This window comes from Pogoniulus pusillus, chromosome 17 (genome assembly GCF_015220805.1).
Source record: "Pogoniulus pusillus isolate bPogPus1 chromosome 17, bPogPus1.pri, whole genome shotgun sequence".
NCBI classification, from domain to species: Eukaryota; Metazoa; Chordata; class Aves; order Piciformes; family Lybiidae; genus Pogoniulus; species Pogoniulus pusillus.
Genome location: NC_087280.1, coordinates 12,334,525 through 12,351,117, shown reverse-complemented (window position 1 = coordinate 12,351,117; position 16,593 = coordinate 12,334,525). Strand labels below are relative to the sequence as shown.

The window sequence follows — 16,593 nt, the reverse complement described above, 5'->3', positions numbered from 1 at the left end:
GCTGTCCTTTCTTCCACTCCTTGTAGAGTTTCTTTTTGTGTGACAGCATGTCCAGGAGCTCCTTGCTCAGCCAGGCAGGCCTCCTAGCATTCTTCCCTGCTTTCCTCTTTGTTGGTATGCATTGCTCCTGGACACAGAGGAGGTGATCTTTGAATACTAACCAGCTGTCCTGGGCCCCTTTTCCCTCTAGGGCTTCATTTCACCATACTTTGGCCAGCAGATCCTCGAAGAGATCAAAGTCTCAACACCTAAAGTCTAGGGTTGTAAACCTAGAATACCTCCTCCTGGTTGCCCTGAGGATCTTAAATTCAACTGTGTCATGGTCACTGCAACCAAGGCTGTCCCAGAGCTTCATGTATTTCAAGTAAATCTAGTAACTCAAAAGTACTAAGTGATTTTCTGTACTCATTAATTCCTACCACGAAACACAAAGCTGGGACAATTTAGAGCATTATTTTATTTCCTTTAGGAAAAAAGTGTCTTCTCCTGATGAAAAGTTGTACAAAAGATTGATTTTGTAACAGTAAATTAAAAATCACTTTAAAATCAAAAGCTAATACTGAGCATTGCTGTTCTTTGAGTGATGCCAACACAGTCTTAGACTGGTATCCTGTTTGGAGGAGAAAAATGGATTCTTTTTAAAGATCAGATTCTAAATTTTCCATCTTGTTATTTGAATGCAATTGCACTGCTGCAACTGGTTAGCACTGCACATCTGGCTGAATTGTCTTGGACTGGTATTTTCCCTAAACTATTGTGTATGTGTGTGACGGGTTTACAAAAAAAATACTGTATGCACACTGAAACAATGCCCTATTGCAGACTGCTACAGACAATAATTAGTAAGAGCATATTTTTTTCTGATTTTGTTTTCAACATCAAAGAAGTGCTATTTTTGAAGTAAGCCACCATGGAATCCTAGCCGTGCTTTTACAGCACTGTTTTTTCACTTTGGGTTTGGTTTGGGGTTTTTTTGGCTTTTAATCTCATAGGCTCAAACTTCACACTGGAAGTGTTATCTCATAAAAGCTCAAAATTTCAATGACTTTTACTCTACAGCTACTATTTTAAACTTAGATTTATCAGGCAAAAGGGCATAAACGGAAATATTCTCATAAAAATAGTTTCACAGAAACAAAACAGATAAATGTTCCATTCAGGAAAAGGTCAATTTTTCATAACTTTGGCTACAGAAGCCCTACAATTCAGCCAGACTTGATTCTGAAGCCAAAAAGTTTCTATGTCTTGCTGCTACAGACCATCACATTAAGATTTTGCAAAGTCCATCAGACTAATTAGGGGCAAAAAGTCAATCTTTTCTCATAAAATTACCACCATGACCAAATACTGTTACTTATAAACACTACTATTTACAACTTTCGCAACTCTCAAGCATTTGGGGATAAAAACCCAAAACGACAGAGGGAAGAGGTAAAGTGAGGCTTCTTCCTTAAAAATAAACAAATACAGAAGTATCCAGAGCCCTAAAAATGCAAGGTCCTGGTTTGCTTTCTAGTAGAAAGGATCTGGAAAGCCCCTATTTCTGTTCAGCTGAGAATTCCCCTGCCATGGGGGAGCTCACAGCTGACACACAGCCAGCATTAGTGGATCCTGCACAGATACCGTTTGACACCAGCAGAGAATGCATTAGGAGCTGGAAAGAAGTGGTCAGAGCACGTTTTATACTTCTGAAGGCTCACATACCTAGATTGCTCTAATTTATATTCAGACTACACAAGGCAGTTCTGTGAGGCTAAGCATAAATTCGGTGCAACGGAGAATCTGGATTTAGCTAGATAGAAGAGGTCTCTAATGCTAAATCATAAATTAGGCAAGAACACTGAACTTGTTTTTACTGTCCTGTAAGATCTGAGAGCCTGGGCAAAAGTAATCTGTCTTCAGAGCTATCATCCTGTCTCAACCACCACAACCAGGTGTCTTGGTCTATGAAAGCTCACTAAACCTTGGACATGCCCTTTAGTGCTCCTATTTTGGCTGTTGGGAATTTTCATCTATACATTAATTGCTCATTTTTCAACACAAGTGAAAAACATTTGGCTGCAGACAGCAGAATTTCCTAACAAAAACATGCAGTTGTGTCTCCTCTGTTCATTCAACTATAACTTTCGGCACATTTTCCAACTGGTAAGCAGAAGAGATTTTGGGTTGATTGAAAAGGACACGAGAAGGAAAGACACTCAGTGGAGTCTCTGTCTTCTTTCTGTTCCTCCACGAGTTTCTATGAAAGTGCCAGAAGGAGCTGTAGCACGTTTGTTCAAAAGAGGTCTGGCATAATGCCGTCTGGTACCCCCGAGCCATGTGTAAATTCAGCTCAAGATACACGCTGTATCATTTATTCTCTGAAGATTGCTGTGCAGTATTTCTTGGAATAATGAAAACCTGGCTTCTGGTTTTCCAGATACAGCTTTCTACTACCTAGTAAAATTTGGGTTTTCTGACCTCTGTCAGTTTTATGAGTTTTGCAGACAACCAGTTTCTGAACATGTGCACTCCAGTGATTTTCATCAGCAGTTCCCAAGCTTAGCTTATTTGGTTACCACCATCAGAGACGATGCTGATCTGTGATAAGACCTTCTACGCAAACACCAGAAGCTTATTACCAGGCTAGGTTCATAGGTATAAAAAAGCAAGTGTGTCACCTCCACCTCTCTTACTGCAAAGTCTCAAACATCAAGATGGGATCCTCAGTTCCATGTTTCCATCTATGACTGCATTACATGTCTTACCTCACAAACTAGAGCCTCTGTTAAGTGTCCAAGCCTGACTTACCATGTGACCATACATCACACCAACACAAAGTTGGATGACAGTGACTGTAGCCACACCCTCGCACTGAGAAAAGCTACCCTGCTTCTTTCTGCCTTAACTCTGCTTGATTCCTTCCTGAAGCAAGCCCTGTGAGCTGTGCACTGTGGTACTGAGCATTACTGCTGAGCAGAGTGCTGCAGCTACAAGTCACAATTTCCGTGTGGATCTGTTTACTTCATGGCTCAGATAAGTGCTTGTATACAAGTACAGTTAGCAGCTGCCATCATCATGTACCACTTCAAGTTGGCTTTGTACAAGTTGGGAATGTCTGCCTTAGACAATAGGGACAAATATGCGTAACAGTCACATTTAGATCGTTCTTTTCTCTTCCTGACAATGTTCTAATTTAAGATCCTAGTTTCACTTAACCAGACATTTTTACTGGAGAGAACCTCATTCCCATATGGCACCTTCAAGGACCATGACTCCTCCAGAAATGTGCATTACATGAGCCAAATTCTACTAACAGTTGTACTGCTAACAGGTCACATACTTGGGGTTTGTTTTCAGACTAATGTTTGTTTAAAAAAGCAAGGAGTGCATTTTGGATTGTAAATATATTCATTCCAAAAAAACTGTGAAGAGAGTAAGGGCAGTCAGATGGAAGAATTTTATCTCTATTTTGTGCTGATTATATAATTTATCAAGAAGTTGTTGCACAGGCCTTCAACAGATGCTCTGCTGTTATAGCCATGAAAAGTCATTCAGGGAGAGGGTAAAGGCCTCGGGGGTGTGGTCCACATGCTTCAGCACATATATCCTCAGTCCTGGCCTGCAGATAGCACATCTGGTCCAGGCATGGACCTGATGGTTGGCCAAAGTACAGGCTTACAATAATGCTCCTTTTTTCAGCTTTAATGTAAGCCTGTTTTCTTGCCAAATTCAAATCCTGCCAAAATTTGGCCAAAGATGTTTGCTCAGTTGTGCAATATCTGAAGTTTATATCCAACAACTCTTTGCAAAACAATTTTATCGTGTTTTTAATGTTTACAGGCATTAACAATATTTAATTTTAAGTAGAATTTTACTGCTGACACTCTCGTGTTTTACAGTAAATTACCTTAGAGAGGGTTTTTCCATTAGCTGTTAGTGTCACGAGTCCTGCACAGCACACCAAAGCACTGGAGCTAGAGAGACCAGAACTTGGAGGGATGGTTCCATCTAGCAGACAATTCATTCCAGTTGGGTTATTAAGACCAAAATGTTCCTAACAATGAAAAAATAAACAATCTCAGTTTCAAGTACAGACAGGCTCAGGCTTGCAATTATCTGATACTTAGAAAGAGAATCTTTCTGTTGAGTTGCTGGGACCAAAGACCTGTTTCTGGTATCTCCAAAATAAAGCAATTTTTTCATTCTGTTCCTTAAGAACAAAGCAAATGGCTTCAGCCAAAGGTATATCTGCAATTCCTGTTCACATACATGTATGAGCTAACAAAATTGTATTCCAAGCAGAATTCAATATGGAGTAAATTTACCAAGCTTTGTGGGTGGGCTTTGCAGCAACTACCTCTGCTCTGAGCTGCTGTTTTGATAGTACTGGAGGTTATCATCCATTTTATACCTTACCTTTCTTTTCTCCACAGCTCCTCACTTAAGGCATCCTGAAGAGCTTAAGGTCCACTTTATGCTTCTGATACTGATGTATCACATTAGGGAGCTGCATCATGCTGATGGGAAGCTAGTCACCATGCAGCTGTATTCCCATACTCCTAGCTCCTGAAGCAGCCACAAAACTGACACCAAAACTGACACTGAACCACAGCAGTACCTGAAGGTACCATGCTCCAGGAGGCACAAAGAGATGCTGACCAGTGGTGACGGTCTCTGCCAGGCCACTTTTAGAATAAAGTTCAAAATATTTTTACATCCATGAGAGATATCACTGATAGTACATTTAATCCACAAGTCATAAACCCTTGTGTGCATGCTCTTTTAATTACCCTTTAGTTGCTTTGTCTTTTTACTTATAAACACTTTTAATATCAATTTGCCTCTGCTGTTAGTTTAAAATAAACACGCCGTACTTATTAAAAAGTCATTGAAAGTATATGGGGGGGGTATATGAATAGCCACATTCTGATTCAGATTACTAAATCAATGAACTATGTTACAGAGTCAGCAGTCAGGAAAAATGGCAGTTTCCATAAAGAAATGCCTACTTGCAAAAGATTTTTACTGTTTTTCCTGAAACAACTTAAACCATAAATACCAATGGTATAAATCAGTAAAGAGCTTCTTTTAATGTCTTCTGCCATCACTTCAAATTATCTTAAATTTCTTATTCTACACATATAAGGGAATTCATACCTAAAATACCATTGCTGTCCATGGCCCTTCATATAGAATACTATACAGGCTTGTTCAGAACCAGTAAGTGCTTGAGTAACCAGTAACTGATCCATAGTTTCAGGATTGTCTTGAATGTGAAGCAGGATTGCAAACTTATCACGCAATGTTTAAATAGAAAACTTACTTCAGTTTCAAAAATTAAAATGGGCTTTGCCAAGTTCTGCAATAGTTCTGTCCCAAAAGGATAGCATGTTCAACTTAATATAAACAGATTATCCCGTGGGACCCTCTGAGTACTTGTATTTCAGTATTTCTTAAGTCTGTAAGATTTATGCTTATTTTCTGCCAGTGCTAGTCTGCAAACCTGCTTTGCAAATTAACCTTCAAATATTCAAGCTTGTCCTTAGGAAACAAATCTCAGTAGCAGACTGCAAAATAAATAAAGTCAATTGGTCATGCTAGCCTTAATATATGAAAGGATATATTGTAAAGAAACCCAATCTATATCTTCACAGTCAATGCAATTTACATGCCTGTGTTACTGCGCAATACAAAATTGAAAATACTCATGTTACAGAAAACCTAAGTAATTTATTGGGGTCTAAACAGAGAGGTGGGGCTCTGTTTAGGAACTGTGGATTATTATAAAGTGATCTTTGGCACTGATTACTACAAATATTGTATTTTGAAGACTGAAGTGGCAGATTTGAGGCAAGCTTTGTTGGCTCTCTGTGGTCCTTATCTACAGGATGAGATCTAAATGGCCTATCCTGAGGCAAGCTTCATGTGCTTAAAAAGAAAGTTTACCTATAATTTGGGCTGGCTGTGGTAACCTGTTCTTGACCTAGCCATCACTTTTTATCCCATCTGCCTTTCCACATACATCATTCAATTGACATCAAGCTAAGAAGTCACCAAGTTTCAGTTGTGAGATCAGACTGCCTCCCAGGACAACACTGATGATCAGCACTTGGTTTCACAAGCAGTTCAGTCTTGAAGTCAGTCTGCAGACAAGCTAACTCACAAAGGAGAAGATACAGCTCAAATGAGTAGACAGAAAAATGTCTGTCTGTTCAGTGTTCCTGTCTTTACTGTAAGTGTGCTGCTTCCTGCATGGCTGCACTCTTAACTCAGAACATTCTGAAAATCCCATTCAAGTTCCACACACAGAAAATCTGGATAAGTAATGGTTCTTACTCGACTATTTCTTCTCTATTCTGTTTACTTATGTTTTACATTTTCCTTTGCCTATTGCAGGAGTCAGCTTCACTCAGTGTTGTGTACAAGCTGTGGTACTGGCAATTAATGTTTTTAAAATGTTTCCATAGGAAGAAAAGTACTAGAATTGGATCTTAGTGTCCTGACAGAAACCCCTCCAAACCTTTTTAAAAGCAAATTTTAAATCAGATTATTCCACTGCAAAGCATTCTTTTCTGCTTCAAAATACAGAAATAGCACATTGATAATTAATTTATGACTTTACTAAATACAGAATTGTTATTGTAATTTATGTAATAAAAAGTGTTCTGCAAATATTTTTTAATGAGCCCACTTGTATCTCCTCTTCAAACTTTAAGAAAAACAAGTGCACCTTAAGAAAAACTATCAGATGCAGGGAAATATTTTGAAGGTGAATAGGTATGTTTGTCATGTGTCACTTCTACATTAATTTCATAAGTTAAATGGATTTGTCTTACCTGAATACCCTTCAGTCCACACAGGAAGTAGTTATGCCACTGGGGTTTGGTTTTGTTAATCTGAATGTTATTAACACCAGCACTGAAATCCCTGCAAAAACAGAAAAACCTTGAGGCTTTAACTTGTTTGAAAACCCGTGGCTTGTTACTGCCACCTGCCGATGAACAATGACATTGCAACCTTAGGGTTTTTCCAGTGCCATGTTTTCCGGGGAGTTCTGTGAAGATCTTTATTACTCAGTTCTTTAAGCGCATTTTTTTAAATAGAAGTGTAAAACTTTCTGCCTAAGTTACAAAATTTATTAAATAAAGTCAGGAATTAAGCTGTCTTTAGCATCTTTAATTAAGGCATCGTGTCTGCCATCACTTGTGCCTATTTTCTCTCGATCTCTTAAAAGTGAAAAATCTAAAATAATCCTATCTGCCAAACCTAAAATAGAAAAAAAAAAACAACACTTCAGGCTCTCTGGTAATCTCTGCTCAGGAATTAATCTTCATCATCTTTTGTTCAGAATGGTACTTCACTAAAACAGGCCGAATGCTGCAAAATGATGGTATGTTACAAGATATAATCAAGATAATGTAGTTTAAAATAGTGCATCTGGTTCCTCCACAGTAATACTTATAATGGTTTTGTTCTCCACTGCCATTTCAGAATAACAAAAATGGTCAGCCTGAAAGTTTCTGCAATAATGAATGCTACACAGAGGTGCTATCAGAATGGGCACAAAGTGATGTGTCAGAGGAATAAGCATTCATCACCAAAAAGTGCAGGTTTTCTGTAAGTCTGTACTGTTGAATACCCAATAATTAGATCTACCTGGTGCCATAAGAGCAGATGTCCAACACAGTAAGAGGAAAGGCAATGAGAATGTCAAGAAAAGGTAAGAAAAAATATTCAGAAGTTGCAGGCTATGTCATGCCCTATAAAAAGGGAGGCCTGACAAACCATATGCAGAGAGGCAGCTGAAAACCCTGGAAATAAGTAAGATTAATGGGATTTCTTGTTTTGTTTTGTTCTTAGGCTAGTCTCATTCTGTATCTGTAAAGTGTAGGTTAGTGATGTGGTGGGTTTACTTCTATACAAAACAATATTTCTACTTAATACTTGGAATGAGTGCTGATGTAAAGGTGTTTTTGTTGACAAAGAATTCTGTTACTGAGAAACAGCTATGCTAATGCAAAGCGTGTTTACAATTATATCATTGTCTTGAAGTGAGGGCTGACAAGTTCACTGCATTCTAATACAATTACAGGTTACATTTTTTGTGTTACGCAGCCCCCACATCTGACAACCAGTAGAAAACTGGACCCACAATCCTGTCTCTTCTTCATGTGGTCTAATGCTAGCTAAGCACCAGTGAGCTATTTCACTTGCATTACCAGTTTATAACCTACTCCCAGCTCAACATTACACAACAGATCTTGCACTTTAAGTATCAGTTTAGGATTACCATTTTGTCAGTTACACATTCCATTTCGACATTTAATACAAGGCAGAAATATCAGAGACTGGTGTTGAGTGTAATGGGTAAACTGCTGTCTTTCAGTCTGACCTGTTCAAAATAGTGCCACTTACAGGACTTTAGCAACAATGCAGCATCAAAGAATATGCTAGTGTGAGAGCTAAGAGTCACAAGTTATGGGATGGGGTGGTGGTGGTTGCAGAGTAACACAGAGTATCTGAAAGGGAGTACTGAGATTACAAGGAAAGTCTGAGAAGAGCTGAAAAATTAAAAATTCTTTCAATTAGTGATTCACGTGCATTGAGAACAATTGCCCAGAGTAAACAGCACAACTTTGCCTACGGCATTTGAATATTGAAAAAAACAGAAGTATTTGAAAAATAGAAAATACTTGCAAACAGCTATGAAAATGTTAAAAATGCTGCCTTTGCATAGGATTGTTTTCTACAATAATCCTAAATTATTATTGTATAAAAAGCAAGGCTGATGAAAATCAATGCGTAAAAGTGATTAACAGAAGGCAAAATTGAAGTCCTCTCTCCCTCTGATTTTTTTTTTTTAATGGATTTTAGATTTTGCCACAAGATGAAAGCCAACTGGTAATTGACATCTTGTGGCACTTTGAGAAGTTTTGTGTCAGGTAGTGTCTGTATGCATAATTCTCCGTTGCGAAGATTTGATGTGAAGCAAAGGGAACTTTGAAAGGCTTTCAATTTTGAATACTGTTTTAGCCTAAACAATGTAAGAGGCATCAGACGGGATAATTTACTATGAAAAACACATAAATAGTTTCACTTGCAACTTGCTCTCTGCCTTGTTTTTTCCTAAACGTTAACATGAAGTATTCAGGATAGAAAAGGGATAGAGTATTGTTACACATTTCACCCATTCACAAAGTAAGAATGAAACAGCAAATACCAATTCTAGAGAGGATTATGGTTAGTACTTGTTTGCCAAAGGCCTATATATATGCATTCACCACAGGCGTAAATCCACCAGTGTAGCAGGCTGGGAAAAGAAGTTTTACTGTCAACAGTTTTGTTATGTGGTGTAACATTCAAAGTGTTGAAAAATATTTCTTTGTTATGAAATTATGGGCATGTTTTAGCTTTGTTTCTAACTAACAGTGTCTCAACAAAACAGAATAGAGTATTAAGCATCTCTGAGACCTCCTCTTGATTCATGGTTTAAAACATATGATTTCAAACTAAAACAGGGCAGGTATAAAAATATACTGACTGTTTATGCAGTATCAATCAACAGCTATAATTCTAGAGTTGTTAGGGACTGTATGTACCATAGGAGAAGGGCATTCCAATTGCAATGTATTGTGCCAAAGCTTAAAGACCAAGTACAAATGTTTATCTTTTGGTTACTGTTTTTTTAGTATCCATTATTACAACTTCTCCTAATCAAAGCTATTCTAATCCTGGGACTATCAGGCCTTGCAGAATGCTTCTGCAATACCCTGATAGAGGTTGCTATTTCCCCACCCAGGGTAAGGTCCTGCCTGCGTCTTCCAGGTCTTTTCTCCCTGCTCAGCACTGGATGTTCCCACTGTTTACCCCAAGTCAGCTATACTACTGAGTGCACAGCAGTTCAATTCACTACAATGGCATAAAATTAACCAATAAAAAAATGGGAATGGTGCATCTGACATTAAGATTAGACAAGTACTGCACCCGGTAAAAGGCAGACACTGCATCAATGTTACAAGAAGCTAACAGAGAGGCCAAGGGTAAAAGAAGCAAGCCATTGCCTTTTGGCAGTGGTAAACCCTTCATTCAGCTAAGCTATTATGTGAATACATACTCCATAAACTGAGTAAAAAATACCTCAGCACTCAAGACTTACCATGTAAGTAAAAATTCCTTTCAACTGCTTTAGTTACAGGCAGCAGCTCAGAACATATTTTTATAACTGAGCTTTAAGCAGGAATATGTGCTTTTGTCAATATGTTCCTGCCCCTGTGCTGTCATACTCTGTGCTCTCAGAGAGTAATGTACAATGGCTTAATAAAAGTGGCTTAAAGTAAGCTTGTGCTTATTCTGATTTTTGCAAAATGCTCACAAAAGTTCATGTGGATGAGTGACCCGATCTGAACTGCGCAACCACACAAATACCAGTCTGTCACAAGGAAGGAGGCAGAAAAATGTGTCTGAAGTTGAAAACAATGGCAGGATTATTTCCCTATATTCAGCACTTGTGAGACCTTAGCTGGAATACTATGTCCAGTTTTGGGGTTTCCCAATACAAGAAAGGCACAGGCAGATTACAGGGAGTCCAGCAGAAGGCCATCAAGATGGCTACAAGGGTTCTCTAGAGGTCCCTTCCAATCTAAATTGTCTGTGATTCCACAAACAAGCAGCTGTGGAGGAAGTGGAACAGAGAGAATACAGAATCTTTGAGCCAGGATTGTTGCTAAAGTTGTGTTGTGAAAATATAGCTCCAGGTCCTCCAGAGCAAGGGGAGTCTTAACTTACATGTGTAGTAATCGATACCAAACATTTCACTCCCTTCTCAGGGAGAAATTGAACTGCTGCTAGTTATGGAATTACATCAGGAAGGATGAGCTAGAAGAAGGGAAGACAGGATTGCACTTTTAGAAAAAGGCAAACATTAGAAGCCTCATGAGAAATTTGAACAAACAGGCGGGAGGCAAAAGCAGAGAACCTAAATCAATATGCACAGTCAATGGGATTCTGCCTGCTTGTATCATTGATTTAACACAATCAAATCTTATGTTGCAATCTAAGTTTGTCAGATTTCTGAAAGGTAACCTGTTGCATAAAGAGGTTTGTAAAAATTAATGAATAAACAAAGTAATTACTTACAAGTACAAAGAATTGGTATTTGCCAGTTGGACAACTTGAGTTTTTACAGGCTCTACTGCAATCAGTATATCTTGTTCTATGGCCATAGGGAGCACAGCATAACCACAGTAGTCTATGTGTTCTCCTACCAAAGAAACCAACAATTGAAAAAAATTGAAATAGTTCTTTCTAAAGTAGTAGGAACAGGGCTTCTACAGCAGTTCAGTGTTGCTTACTGTACAAGACAATGTCTGACTATACTATAACTCATATTTTAAAGTTTGGGGTGCACTTCCTCCATTTTGGAGAAGAGGAGGATGAGGGGGCACCCCATCACTCTCAACTACCTGAACAGAGGTTGTAATGAGGAGGGGGCCAGCTTCGTCCTGGTGTCAAGCAACAGGATTAGAGGAAATGGTTAAAGGCAGCACCAGGGGAGGTTCAGGCTGGATGTTAGGAAATATTCCTTCACTGAAAGAGTTATCAAACAGTGGAATAGTCTGCCCAGTGCAGCAGTGGAGTCATCACCACTGGAGGTGCTTAAGCAGTGTGCGGACCTGGCACTCAAGAACATGGTTTAGTGTTGACCCTTCAGTGGTGGGTTGAGAGTTGGACTGGATGATCTTTGAGGTCTCTTCCAACCGGACGTATTCTGCAATTCTGTGATTCCACATTCCTGCACAGTGATTTTATCCATTGCATCTGTTTATAATTCTTCAAGTTTTAATGCTGGCTTGAAAAAAATTTAAAAATGCTATTGTTCAGCACTAACTATGGCTACAAGTATACTGTTGTGGCAATAAAAGAAAAATTAAGTTGGATCAATCACATTGATGACTGGAAGAGATAAAGACACCACATGACTCCTCATTATGTGATCTCTACTCATGTGAGTGATTCATTTGCCATTAGCTAGGGCTCATGACTTTTTTTTTCTTTTTCCATAAAATGTTTGGACCTTTTACCAGGAAGATAATAATTAAATTTAAATAATCACTAATACAGTTGCATATGACACATAAAGTAACATTCATATATAAAATGTAATAAACATCTCCTCTTGTGGAGTAATTCCCAGTTAGCATATGCTGTCTACTCAATCTATACAATCACACAACACAGAGATAAAAAAATACAATTAATTGCACAACGGACTAATCAGTTTCTACAGCTTTGTTCTGCAGGATCCTTTTACTTACAATATCTTCAAATGTGTAGTGTTACTTTATGAATACAAAAGAAACTGCCTGGGGGGGTGGTGGAGTCGTCGTCCCTGGGGCAGTTCAAGGCAAGGTTGGATGTGGCACTTGGTGCCATGGTCTAACCTTGGGCACTGTGGTAAAGGGTTGGACTTGATGATATGTGAGGTCTCTTCCAACCTTGGTGATACTGTGATACTGTGATACTGTGAGATCTAGGGAGAACACAAACCTAACCATGGATAAAGAAATCGCTAAACCAAGGCAAACTCCGAAATACAAGTCAGTCTTAAACACAAAATATTTGTGTCTCTCCAGTCTGCCAGTGACTCACAACTAACTGTTCTAAGTTTGGTGGATATAACTCTATGGAAAAGTAGAGAAGAGGAGATGGTAGCAGAATCGTTTTATCACATGCATTGCTGTGTGGCTGGTTAATTTGGTAAATTATAACAAGAGAAAAAAACTACACTAATTCCTGTATGCACTGTTCAGCAGCTACTTCAGATTGGATTTCCATCTTCTCTGGAAAAAAAATTTAGGACCAACATTATTTTGATTCTGTGTTTTAAACTATTGGGCTTCCATAATAACAGAATATTTTTTCTCTTTTACCTATTAAGTTGACTCGCCCTGGCGCACGAACATAAAACTTGGGAGCCGATCCAAATTTTGATATAAACATGTCCTTCAGCTTCTGCAATCTGAAAGACAGGTTAGAAACATTTAGAAGGGCTGTATTTCCATAAAACACCAATATTTTCCATGATTCTTTAAGTAAATTCCTTTTTTTTTAAGTACATGGAGGTTTCTCTGTTAGATGAAGAGCAACATTAAACCCCCTTGTGTTTGCAGACTTGAGCTGCTTTGGCATGACGTGTAGGAACCACAGGTAAACAAAGTCTGTGAAGTCATTAGGTCATCATCTTAGTGAAGTGTAAGAAACTTGACAGACTTCAAAACGACCTTAAAGCAATTTAGGTTGCACATTAAACCGCGAACTGTCATTAATGTATGCAACAAACTAAAATTATAAAAAAGCAGTAGAAACATAGGAAAAATAATCTTTAAAATGGGGCTTAAATTATTTCACTGGCTTTTGCTCTATTGACTTTAAAGCATGTAACCAACTACATTTTTGAACAGGGGTTTTCATCCACTAACAAAGTACCATGAGCCCTGTGAAGGTACCTACATGTAATCTAGAACTAGAACTGGAAGCCCAGTTAAGCAAAGTGTAAGTAAGAAGGCAGCAATGAGAAAAAGATGTTAAAAATTTCAGTCAATTATTTAGTTTGTACTTCTTTGTAAAAGCTCTGTTACTGCCCACGTACATATATTCAAATGTTTGGTAACTTTTCTTTAGATGAAAAACTACAAAATATTATTTGTTGTGATTTAATGCTTTAAAAAAAAAAACCACACGTTTCAGTACTTTACCATTTTGGTGTTCAGTAACAAAGATGTATTAGGTCCCTCTTTAATTTCCCCTTTTTATAATCTCTCTCCTATTATCACTCTTCCAAATAGCAGAAGCAATTTCTGCCATTTCATTGTACAATCCCTTTTCAAGATCATATTAACGATATCATAGTCCTCGGGGGGGATCTGTTGGCAGAATTTTAGGTGTTGACTTTCTTCCTTTCTGTGTCAGTACTTAGAATGCTTCTTTGTTTCAAAGATATTTTTATAGTGGTGCTGGTACTAAGAGACAGAGAACAAACAGAGCAGTCATCGGGGCATGTTTATCTAAGTGCTGATTGATCTCTCGTTTTAATGAGGGTTTTACAAGCAGGCCTAATGAAATACTATTTATAGGCTTTGGCCTTGATGCTGTAACACCCATGCTGCATTTTAAGCACCTACATCCAAGACGATTGTCAGATGTGTTAAACAAAAGCATCCCTCACAACTTCACACATCCAAGCCCGGAATTGCTGGACTAGTCCTTTACACAAGACTTACGCGGGAACACAGTGGGAACGCAGTGTAACCGTATACAAGTGATCAAAGATTTTAGAATGACCCTTCTGCAGCGCTAACACAGGAAAAACGGTTAGCTCAAAGCGTTCGTGCGTTGCTTCCACACACCGAGGGCGCACCAGCGGGGAAAGAGCAGGGGCTGCCATGTCCTGTGGGCGCACAGTGGCAGAGCCAGGCCCATGCTGTTCCAGGGATCCGCGTGGGCATTTGTTATGGCCAAAAGGACAAGCGGATAAAATCAGCATTCTCCAGTCTGGGAGAAAAAAAAATTATGAGGGAAGATGAATGAATTGTTCTCCCTCCAGCCACAGTGGCACTGTGGAAAGGCAGCTGGGGCTACCAGCCTGCAGGGAGTTGTCTGGTGGGGAAGGGCGGGAGGAGCCGCGGCCGGCCACAGGCCCTCTGCCAAGCAGACCCGCTTGCCGGCGGGAAGCTCGGCGACGCCCAGGCCAACGTGGCTGCGGCAAGGGTGCTCCCGGAGTCGCACGAAATGCCGGTGTCGCGCTATTTGTGTTGAGACGAACCAAAAGACCGCCCGATCTTAAACCTCATTCAGACCTCAGACTAGGGACGCGGCGACAGACCGTCCCACCTGTCCGCCCACCGCCCCAGTCTGCCTGCAGACCGCCCACCCACCCCGGCACAAACGGAGGCGGGCTTTCGCCTCACGGCCGTGGATGTGGCTTCCCGCCGCGGAGCTAGGGTCGAGGGGAGTAAGCCACCCACCTGGGCTGCTCTACCAGCTGAACCGGAAGAGTACTGGGGGCGTCTGCCGCCATGGGGGCTGCGTTGCGGGCAGCAGCGTGGTGCGGCGCCTCGGGCGGGCCTGTCACGGGACAGGCGGACACCGTCCTTCCGGGCGGCGAAGCTGGCGGCTCGGCCTCCTCCGAGCCCAGAGGCGGTGTACCGCTGAGGCGACGGTGCTCAGCCCCAGGGCCCGTCTCGCAGACACCCCCCACGCTCGACTTTGGGGCCGCTCTGCCCTCAGGTCCTCGCCCACCACAGTTCCGACGCGACAGGAAAGCTGCTGCGACGTGTGAAGGAAGCGTTTTTGGTTTTGTTTTTCCCTGTGTTCCGCTCAGAATAGAGCTGGCAGCAGGGAAGCTTCGGAACGTGCACCCGACTGTGTGCAGAGCCAGGCACAGGCTGCCCCGCGGGGTAGGGGTCCCCCTTCAGCGGCCGGCGCTGGGCTAGAGCCGGTAATGGAAAAAAACACATTGGCAGTGTGGTTCCCCGTGGCATTATTTATTTCCCCCTTGATTTTGTTTTTTTTTTTTTTTTTTTGTTTTTTTTTTTTTTTCTGTGGTTTTTCTTTTTTTGGCTTTTCTTCTCTGGTTTATAGTTCTGTCAGCTTCCCTCAGTCTCATGGCTCCTGTTTGACTCTCCAAATTAATGGCTGTACTTTGGGGATCTGAGCTTTCAAATGCATTTCCAAGCTCACTCGTTCATTGTCTGTTTTGGTGTGTGTCTTACAACCCAGAATATTGCATTTGTGAAGTTTTAAGTGCTTGGATTGAGCGGCATGGTTAACACTGAGGTTTCACTGCGATTTACGTGTCCAAGTAAAAACTATTTTCTCCTGATTAACTACCAGAACTGAAACATCATTTAAGAAAGCTGCAGCAAGAGAAAAAATAAACAAGCAAACAAAACCCCAAACCAACACGTCAGAAATTGTAACAACACAAAAATCCGGAGACCCAAATACAGACTACAAATGCACCTCAGAGTCTGTGAGAATAATGGGCCTCTTGGAGCCTGGGAATAGGCAAAGTCTGTTAGGGGTTCTTGTCTCACTCAGTTGAAGCTCACAGCAGAACTTGGTGTTTAATAATCTTCAGCAAGTCAGTGCTTTGCAAGCCCTGTGATTTGTACAGCATAGATCTGCTGTTGCTGCTGTAGTGTTACCTGCACATAGTAAATGCAGCGCAGATAAATCGATCGGCACTGCGTGAGGCAGATAACTGCACTCAGGCTAAGCGACGTTACTGGTACCGGCGAGAGGCCAGGCTGTTTGAACTTCCCGTCCAGAGACACAAGCCGAGGGCTGACAGGCTCGAGAGCCGTGCTCGCCGCGCTCGCAACCTGCATACACGGCAACGGGCGCCAGCGCTTTTCTGCGCCCCGACCCGGCGGGAGAAATGCTGCTTAGCACCCACCGCGGCGCGACACCGCCGAGGAGGCCCCTCCGACGTCAGGAGACGAGACGGTGCCTTAGCGCTGCCGCCACAAACAGCCGAGGCGGGCTGTGATTGCAGGCTGCCGTTGCTACGCTCCGCTTGCTAGCAGAGAGAGGAAAGCGGCGGTGGTGCAG

General features: G+C 40.8%; 1 protein-coding gene across 6 annotated transcripts in view; it reads right to left on the bottom strand.

The window, feature by feature from the left end:
- Positions 1-16,568, bottom strand: part of GALK2 (galactokinase 2) — a 51,382-nt gene extending 34,814 nt beyond the window's left edge. The window contains exons 1-6 of one of the 6 annotated variants that reach the window (XM_064157665.1): positions 15,006-15,522; positions 14,388-14,532; positions 12,912-13,000; positions 11,119-11,242; positions 6,819-6,909; positions 3,890-4,036 (exon numbers count right to left, since the gene is read on the bottom strand). In XM_064157665.1, coding sequence (XP_064013735.1) covers positions 3,890-4,036; positions 6,819-6,909; positions 11,119-11,242; positions 12,912-13,000; positions 14,388-14,524 — 588 coding nt within the window. In that variant the 5' untranslated portion in view covers positions 14,525-14,532; positions 15,006-15,522. Of the gene's footprint in view, positions 1-3,889; positions 4,037-6,818; positions 6,910-11,118; positions 11,243-12,911; positions 13,001-13,736; positions 14,316-14,387; positions 14,533-15,005; positions 15,523-16,438 lie in introns of those variants that run through there. The other 5 variants (XM_064157667.1, XM_064157666.1, XM_064157669.1 and 2 more) reach the window with 5 other exon arrangements.
- Positions 16,569-16,593: the final 25 nt, after the last annotated feature.